The 10,290-nt window shown below is 38.3% G+C and overlaps 1 protein-coding gene across 2 annotated transcripts in view; it reads right to left on the bottom strand.

Annotated features, from left to right (window-relative positions):
- The window catches only part of LOC107048463 (POU domain protein CF1A), a 119,849-nt gene extending 115,976 nt beyond the window's left edge, over positions 1 to 3,873 (bottom strand). For both annotated transcript variants that reach the window (XM_015271630.1, XM_015271631.1), the window contains exon 1: positions 283 to 3,873. In XM_015271630.1, the coding sequence (XP_015127116.1) occupies positions 1,392 to 2,747 (1,356 nt within the window). In that variant the 5' untranslated portion in view covers positions 2,748 to 3,873 and the 3' untranslated portion in view covers positions 283 to 1,391. The remainder of the gene's footprint in view (positions 1 to 282) is intronic.
- Between the last annotated feature and the right edge of the window lie 6,417 nt (positions 3,874 to 10,290).

Here is a 10,290-nt window from a genome sequence, read left to right as displayed (position 1 = left end):
TATATATATATATATATATATATATATATATATATATATATATATATATATATATGAAGTATTTTTTGTAGTTTCCGAGTGCCCATTCCCGAGTGTGTTATGTCCTTCTCTGCGACCTCTCTGAGACTTTACAAATAAAAAAAGAAAAGAAAATTCCCTGTTTTACACTTGAATTTCACTATTCAGATTTTGAGTTTTTTCATTTTTCTCGACTATTGCATGCCAGACGACTGTTGGCGACGGGAATGGTTTTTTTTGGTTGGTTTTCAAAATCGTACTCACTCTGACTGGGTCGAGCGAGCCAACTTCTTGACGGCATAAAAGTTTTCTTTTCAAAAATTTCTTTACTTTATTGCTAGATTCGAAGTTGTCCATTATCAACACAGTATACAGGCGTTTTTTTTCGATGAAGTTAATTATTACGCGGTAAGAAAAGAGAGTCGAGAGGTTCAACAGTTACCGGACAGCACACACACGGTTTACATGATCGTCTTTAGAAAAAAAATGAAAATGACACAACACTGGTTCATTTCTTTCAGCTGAAGTTGAAAATAAAGAAAAAAAATATGATATTTTGTCCACATCTTCTAGCTTTTGCACAACGGTCTCGAGAGTCGTAATGTCTTTCGGACGGTGTTTTTTCTTCTATGAAACATTTATATATCACGTTGAAAGCACTTCACTGAGAGAGACACACGTCACAGGGAACAAACAAATAACAAGTTATCAACAATAACGTTGGGAACGACGATGTTACAATAACGTTTGCAAGGTCCGTTCAAATTTTATTTATGCATAGTTTTTTCTCTTTAGTTGGAGTGTTCATTGTTGTTCTTGGGATAAAACCTTTTCCCGACTTTAATACTCCTTGCCATTTGACTTGTATCATTTCTTTCGCCTACACAAAGTTTTTAAAATTTCATTTTTTACTTCGTTTACAGGATTTGTTTATTTGAGTTTATTCACAGAGTTGTAAAAACTTTGTAGAATATTTTAACTTTTCTTCTTGTGATCATCACGGCCCTATGGTGTTTTTCAGTCAATAATCAATAAAGCCGGACACAAAAGAAACACTTGCGTCGGCCTCCCCGGTGCTCCGGTTAAGGCCTCGTTATCATCCCCGTATCGAAAATAACCCTCTTTTTTATATCAACTCATTATTAATTATCATCCAGATCGTCATTATCCAACTGACTCGTTATAAACTGTATGTGTTGTTCCAGTTGTTGGTTTTGATGACGATGGCACTGCCACTGCAGCTACGAAGCACCATATCCAGTGGTCCGTGCCTGGAGGTAGTGATGATAAAAGGGTGGTAGTCCATCAGGACTCGTTGTTGAATTCGATTGCGAGGTTATGGCGAGGCCCAGCGGGGGAGGCCCCGGCGAACGCTAGTGAGCCGCAAGAGAATGTGCTGTTAAACCCTGAGGGCTCAACATTGGTGGACTATGGCTATGTCCCATTGGCGATCCATGGAGATGATCCTGCGGATGATAGCCCTGATGTAAACCTTGTCCCTGGTGTCCAGGTGGCATGCCGTCCATCATGCCGTCGCCAAGTGTATTTGGCGGTGTCATACGTTTCTCCTTTTGCCGACGGTTACAGAACCACACCCTGACAACTTCTTTTTCTAATTGTAAACTGTCAGCAAGTGAGGTTATTTCTTGGGCTGATGGTTTTGGTTGTTTATGAAAATGTTGCTCTAGTGCACCCTTAACTGATACTTCGATCGATGTTCGCTTTTTTCTTTTTCTACCCTGCGCCGCTATTTTATCGATACTCGTTGGTGAACCTGTCGTTGAGTCTGCTTCTTCAAGCCATTTTTGCAGAAGGGGTTTCAATTTACACATGTTTTTGAAGCTCAGTTGTAAAGCTTCGAACCTGCATATCGTCGTTTGTGAGAAGACATTCCCATACAGTGTACCAAGTGCAAGACCAACATCAGCCTGGGTGAAACCTAACTTGATACGTCGTTGTTTGAACTGTTTCGCGAATGCTTCGAGATCATCAGACGTCGGTGTATCTTCTTCACCGGCGCTGTGATCCCTGTCTAGTGGATGACCAGCGTGGAGTGGATGTCCGGCCGGTGGACTGTGATTATGAGCATCCCTGAGATGATGCGATAGACCAGTTTGATGATTGTGAAGTTGATGGGGATGTTGATGTGGATGCTGATGTAGCATACCATTCATTGCAGCGTGGTACTGTTGTAGTGTAGTTGGTGATGCGGCCCCACCACTTGGATTGTAGTGAGCCGACGGTACAACTGGTGCATGCCATGAATGTGGTGACCCCATTCCAGGTGACTGATGTGGACCACGGTGATGCATACCTTGGACAGATTCAGTTGCCGTCGCAGCGGCTGCCAACGGTTTAACATCCAAGCTCGAATTACCCTGAGCGTGTGGATGATGGTGTGGATGATGAGTCGTATGATGCATTCCCATCGATGCTGCCCATGGATCGCTGCCTGGTTGAAGACTAACCCATGGATTTGTCGTTGGTAAACTCGTTGGATGAGTCAGACCATTTGGCGAAGGTGACGATGACACTTGGTGATGATGATGATGATGATGATGATGCTGCGGCGCCGGCATGTACTTCATCTCACCGGCGTCGGCGGCGCTGCGGGGCGAACCCGATGAGTAGCCACCTACAGCGATGTTCATACCGATAGCTGTACCCGAACCACCGTCCAGGTCGGCTGACACTGCGCTACTAACCGGCATGTACGTGGTAGTTGCCATCTACTCCCTCACCAGTCAATCGTAACCGCACCACTTGCTGGCTGCGGTTCTCCAACTCCCTTGTCAACAACAAACAATTTCGATTATTTTGTTTGCTGATGACGGCTGCACTATTCTGTTAACTTATAATCACTGGGGCTTTTAGTCCTCACAGCTTTTCAGGTGGTGTATGCAACTTTTTTTTTCAAGTCGAATTCAATGATCCTGAGTATTATAATGTGAAGTACCCTTTCATGCGGGGACTATGGGAATTCGGCAAGATACGAAGAGGGACCTACAATTTTCTTTATCCGTATCGATGATTGAGAGTGGAGCGATGAAACTTTTGAATTTTTTCCGTTTCACATAGGTCTCAAGTTAGTCTTTGTTCATGTCAAAATGTTGAAAATTTTCAAGTCTCATTCATGACCAATGTTCGGTGGTAGGCTCCACGTAGTCGCGATTTTCACTACATCTCTATTTACGTTTTTTTCCATTTTCGTTATGAAAATCGAAGAGAACTAAAAAAAACACAAATTCACTATTTTTTATGTAGTTCACTGTAGAACGGGGAAATCAGAAAAAAATCAATGGTTTTTCTGTTATTGATGTACTCCTTTTTCGCACACAGTCATCCGGGTATATTTCTATTGGGTTGCCCACTTTTCCACATGATTCACCGTTTCCTTAAAACCAATGAACCAATGAATTCATTAAAATTTTTTTGCCCAATAAAACTAATCGTCGAATGGTTTGAAATTCACTACGAAAATTTTCTGCTGTTTTGAATTCCGACGCGTCTTATTGAACGTTTTGAGCACAACACGACTTCACGAACGTCGCCACACAAAAATAACCAGCGAGTATCCCACTGAACGCTGTCGAATCACTACGTTTTAAATTCGTGAGTGGTAATTATTCAAAAACACCATGGTTACACACAAACTGCAGTACGTCAAATTATTTGTTAACTATATGTCCTTATGTAGTTTACACGATAACCCGAATAAGCGAGACGGAATATAATTTCATAGTTTTTTGAGTAAAAAGAAAATATACGGATAAGAGCAAAGATGCGACTGTCTCTCATGCGTTATGCATGTTGTAGCTGAGAGCGACTGACTGCCTCGCCTCACAACTTGCCCGAGGTTCCCGACGGCCACTCGAGCTCCCCGAGAGATAGACATGCGCGCGACCCTCAGCTCAATTCCCCCACTCTACCACCAGTGCATTGCTATTGGTTCGAGTAGCAAGGTGGCCGTCAGTGCTACGTCACGATTGGGCGGTGCTACCAATTGGGCTCCGCCTGTTCTACGGGTATGAAGTTCACGTTTTCCGAGTGAAAACGGGGCCCTCTACCCCTGTCTAACCCCCACTCCTTACCCCTCGCGCGCTTCTATCAAGCCCGAGAAAAATCTACCGAGATCACAGACCCTCTGGCCTTTCTCTCTTATTATTTCGATTTGTTGCTCTTATTTCCATTTTAATTACATTATTTTATGGACTTTTTAATAGTATTCATTATTCTAAAAAGGATTTCATCATTCACAGCTATTGTCCTCTATTTCAGTTTTATTTTTAATAACAATTCCATTCTAAACATTCAAGTTATCCTTATGAGCAAATTGGAGGTTCATGAACGGGAAAAATGATCGTCAATCACTAACTGCCAACATTTAAATAAGCACGATGTAATATTGTTGAAAAGAATTTTCACAGTTTATGGAGCAAAATCATTAGAATTGTAACAATTCTATTATTCAATATGAGGAGGGGGAGGGGTGAGATAAATTGAGAGAGATAGTGTAGTGTGCCTGGCATGCGCAACAGGTGAAGAGGTTAGGTAGGCGAGCGGGTAGAGGAATTCGGTTCGAATATCTTTAGTATAGGGTAAAGTGAATGATTGATTAAATCGTAAAATCATGTTATTGGGCTTTGTCAGTTATAATTCGTACTACTTTTCCATGTTCATCATTGTCGTTGCATTGTCACAAAATACATACATTAATATTAACGACGGGTTAATGCTCAAAATTATCGTTAATGTTGCAAATAATCTTGAAAGATTGCCAGTGCAACAGGTTATCTATATGGTTAACTTCATGATTAATTATCCAGTTGGGTAATTTCGATCGAAATGCCAGAACAGTTGTCAGATAATGACGGTAATAAAAATGCCCGGTTGGCTTTTAACACATTTAAATGAGAAGAGCCACAGGTAGCCATTGTAATACAATTCCCTTCTTTTCATATGTACATGAGATCAAGTGTATGTACACTTTATAGCCGTTTGTCCTAGTTGCCAAATCACGCTCAATAAATCGGTTTGAAAACGAATAAATAAAACATTCAATCGACTTTCAATAATAATGTTTTTCAGCCCTCGCGTTATGGATCAAATAATTGCGTCTCAATAAAATAGATAGACTGTATATTGGTTTTATTCGAACGGAATAGGAAAAGAAACGATAATTGATGCTCCATGCAGGAATAAATGAAACGATACATTTGTGAACAAAAATTTATTGTCTTACTTATTATGTATCATAGTATATATACCGTGTTTGTGTGGCACTATGCCCAGGAGGATGAAATGCATATACGTGTTCGTCGGGAGATAAAGAAAAAAAGACAGATTTTAGGAGCGGCCGTAATCTTATTCTTCCTGGCGAAAAGGGTCATATATGACCCTTTTCGCCAGGAAGAATATTTCTCTACTCTTTAGTGTTGGAGCATATGTAAAGACTCCCCTTCTCAATTACATATATTGGATCATCCATTGTAAAATGAATGTGAGGGGTTTTATCAGTCAATAAAAATTCCTCTAATCCCACCTTTGATATTCGCAGCTATTGAATATTAGAGCAAATAACTGAACTGAGAATTTATAGACCAAAACAAAATAGATTGCTTTGCCAAGTTAACGAACGCAAACAAGCAACCAAGGATTCTCGTGTATCGATCCATTGAGTCTTCACTCGCATGCGTATAGTACTGCCTTTAATTCGATTTCTACCAATTACTTTTGGAATTGCATAAATATGCGATTAAACAAGGCGTAAATAATTTACTTGAGAGCTGAGAGGTAATTTTTACTTTTTATTTCTGATAAGCCATCATTCGGACTGGTCTCACTTCGTAGTTGTTCCGTCAACTCCCGTGTACATATATATAAACGGGTAGAGGACACCCGTCGCGCCGTCTCACCATGCAACTATTATACGGTGAAATTTTCGAAGGTTTATAAACTACCTGGAATACTTAGTTGCATGATTTGAACAGTATGTCTTTTCCCTCCTCCGCCCCTTAGCATATACCAAAAGTGCAAAAATATCTAAGGTAAACAATATTTGACCTTAGCGATACTTATGAAGTAAATATTTAATATTAACTCGTTGTTTTCGGCAAAAAGTTTCCTATTAATTAACAGATATTGTGAACAAATGGTATTATACATAAGTTTCCATTTCGCATGATCAAATATCCTCCGGATACACTGCACGAAAGAATCCATTTGTTATTAGTGAAGTTAACTAATATGGCACATTATGGTAATTACAGCAAGCAGTATCGAATATACAAAACCAAAACTCGGCTGATTCGGGATTATATCGATGGTCACATTTCATCCGAAATGTAGTTCAGATGTCAGGTATCGGAAGCCTGGAATTACAGGTGTACCCAATAGAGAGAGGCTCGTTTACTACAACGATACGGTGTTTGAATCTGGCGGTCGATGAAACTTTCTTTTTTTTATTGGTGGAGCACACTAAATTTAATTTTATCCTCGTAATTTGATCAACTTTGTGCCTAGGAATCATGAATATTTGAATATTTTATTCAAACAATCCTATTACGGGCCATTCCTCCCCTTTTAGAACATAATACGTTCTCATCAGAGATGGTATGATTTTTTCGCCATGATCTTCACACTTCGACGTCCAAATAAATATATATTTTGATCATTTTTTACTTTTCTCCCTTATTCTACAGTTGAAAAAAAAAAGAGCTGCTGAAGCAACCATAGTAAGAACGCAACATTGTTGACTGGAGTGGGGATGAAAGAGAGATTAAAGTGGGGATGCAAGGGTGAATCGAAGCAGAGTGGGAATAGATGGTGGGGAATGATCGTTTGGGCGAAGAAGTGGGGATTTGCGTGATGTTGCAACATGTCATCAGGGGGCAGCACTGCGCGGTAGGAGTTTATTGGTGTACCAGTACTTTTAAGATCTTCAGGGGAAAAGAATTGACCACGTTTTGAGGATAGTTGTTGACATCATGCTGCCATCTCTCGGAATTCATATGTACTCGGGTCAATTTTCTTCGATACCAATCAGAATATTGCGGATAATCCAGAATAATATAGCAATCAGTTGATTAATTTAACAAGCGATTTGCACTCTCATACCATCGCTCTTATGATCATTTTTATGTTTCCCGTGTGAATATTATGTGAAAAGACAACTCGCTGGAAAATGAAAAATTCAGTTAATTGATATCTGAGGCATTCCACACTATTTCAATAGGCCAAAAAATATTTGTGCTTAATTTTTAGATATGTTGTAGAATAGGTCGAAAAATGTCTGCAAACATGAGAAAAAAAAAGAAATTTTTTTTTCGGAAAGTTGTACAAAATAAAAAATCGGAGGTGTTTCTGGGTAAGTAATTTTTTATAACATCATAACTCGAGAAATATTGGTTGTATAGGAGAAATGATGAAGTATTTGTTTATTCCCAAAGTGTGATAGATTCGTACAACAATTTTATTGTTACAAGAAATTCCAATTTCAATTCCGTTTATTAACAAACAAATTAGAAAGTTGATAAAAAACATATTTGCAGGTGTCAAAAATTCAGAAAAAAAAAAACGTTGTCGACTGCATATCAGAGAATTCACTGTTGCATTTTTATAGGGTGTTTCACTATAGAGCCTGAGATATAATTTATGATGTGAGGCCGCGTCGAGCTAAGTTAACCGACTGCGTTAAGTTGGGGCATCAAGAGAACTCTCATTGAATCATACTCAGTGGTTTCTCAGTATATTATTCTTTTTAATTTCATGAATTGCAGTGATGTAAGAGCTTTGTTGAGGATCATCGTTTCATGTTTTTGAAGTTTCTAGAAAATTGATTATGACTCATAACTAATAAATAAAAACGACGGAAGAGTAGTGCATGAGAGAACTATACAATTGGTGGTACAATTAACATGACATTCTAAATTGGCTGGCTTCTCATTGCTATATCATTTATGGTATTTTTGCTCATCCATAACTGGAATTGATGACTTTGGTGTAGATGTTGAATGGCACTTCTTTGTAACGTCTCCCGGTAAATTACCTTGTGATGGGATTGGCGGTACATTCAAGAGAGTCACAGCACGAGCAAGCATAAAAAGACCGTAAGGCAGCTGGTGCATGTACCGCCCACCTAAGGGAAATGATGCGTTTTTTCCTGCTCTCTACAAGCAGTCATAAACGGTGAGAATAGATTCTTCGCGGTGTTTACTTAAAGATGTGAAGAGGATAGATTTTTTTATTGACATTAAATATATTTAATTATGTAATTCAATTGCCATCGACCAGTGACCGATGGAATCGAACTTTGAGGGTAACACCGCCCGACATGCGTCCAATACCACCCACCTTGTTTTGATGTTTTTTTTTAGCAATGCAGACAAACTGTCATAATTTCGCTATTTTCATTCTTTGTTTCCATTCTTTGGCTTCATTTTGAGAAAGGTTTCATGTAAATAGTAATAAATTATCCTGAATTTATTCGATGTTCCAATGACCACCAACTACCCCAAACAATCGAGCTGTCGCTCGACCGCTCTCTAGTGCAGAATGGAATGGCTGATAAAATAGCCAATAATAACTGATGAAAATATTTTTCTGCTATCGAAAAGGTCGGGATAGATGTGGAAATATATAACGAACATGTATTTCGCACTCGATTCAATTACGGGCCAATTGAGATTTGAAAAATCTCAAATTCCGGGATCGAAATATTTTAAGACTTCTGTAGAAAATGATTTTAATGTTTTTAACGATGTTTCCACGGGAGAAAATTGAAAATTTCTGTTAAAATTACTTGTCCTTTTCAAATATTTGCATAATAAAACAAGCAGGGAACAGTGTGCATATGACAGTGCGCAATATGACAGTGAGCATGTGGGTGTCTAGCAACTGGCCATATTTCATCTGGCCACGGAGCGGTCTCATACAATGGAAACAAGGACAGGTTGGTTTACTACATTTTCAAAATTGACATGCAACTGTTTAAGACTTGTCTGAGAATAAATTTGATATTATAAGCTGCGTTTACAACAATGAGTCGATTACGCACATCGTTAATAATGAGTTGAAGCAATTATTTATGCAAGCTGCTCCTGTTCGTTGTTTATTGGCAAAAATTTGTAAAATAATGTTAATTTGAGGAATACACATTCAAGTTTTACACTTGGAAACGAGCACCACCAAGACTGATACGTGCTTGATTGACACATAAGGCAGTTCAGCGGCTAACCAATCAAATAATGAGTACATCAAATTTGAAATATATATACGTATTCTCATACGTGGGAATATTTTTTTCTCAATAGTATCGATGCTCACACTTGTATTTCTTTGAGAAATTTTCAAAAGATGTATCAAATATTAATGTGTACGACTCAATGGAATTATCGTTCATTTTGTACACAATCATATAGTCAATTCTATATTCTTATTCTATTTGCGCATTGATTTCACGAATGAACACAGCACATTCAACACCATTGATCCCGTACATTGACATACATACTCGCGTCGCTCAGTTAAATCGCGTTTATTGGGCCTAGTGACGAAAACATGATTGCCATCAACTGCAATTAAATTATATGGCTCCACTGACCGTTCTGGAAATTTTTCTGTGGAACCTACGTGGTGACGGATCGTAAAATTAGCCAGCCAATTTTAATTTCTCGATTAAAATCAAATTTATTCCAAATTTAATTAAATTTACATTCAAATGGGATATTTAATTACAATTTAATTTAGGCAATAGATACAAATAGTACGTACCGAGTCCCTGTGAGAATGGCCATAACTTCGCCAATCTGTCATGGTCACCATGTTCTCTGCAGAATCGTAAATTTCACTCAATCCTAACCTTAATGACTCCATTACTAGAGTATAACCAATTTACAATATATTGCGGTTGTTATAGAATGCAAAATTGCAAAGACCACATTAACAGCGCCATCTATGGTACCTTCCATATTTGAAATTGTAAACATTGTTGAGATTTATACAATCCCTTCCTATGATTCTTTCCTCATCTCATTTGTTTTGTACAATTGGATGTAAATTAAGCGATGTGTTAAATGTCATTGTGTGAGTTTGAGAAGAATAATTAACACTGTGTAGAACTTCAGTTGATTCGTCAACAACTTTTTCTCTTGACTGTGGCATATTTTGCATAGTGTATATTGCGGCGTTAAACGTATATGAACTTTTTGTGTAAGTTATCATTGTGATGAATATCATTACATCGTTCAATTATACTGCAGCCAGTCAAGTATC

Source organism: Diachasma alloeum, unplaced genomic scaffold (genome assembly GCF_001412515.2).
Source record: "Diachasma alloeum isolate Michigan unplaced genomic scaffold, Dall2.0 Dall_scaffold_00193, whole genome shotgun sequence".
NCBI lineage: Eukaryota > Metazoa > Arthropoda > Insecta > Hymenoptera > Braconidae > Diachasma > Diachasma alloeum.
Note: the sequence above shows the minus strand (reverse complement) of the source record. Positions and strands in the feature narration are given on the sequence as shown.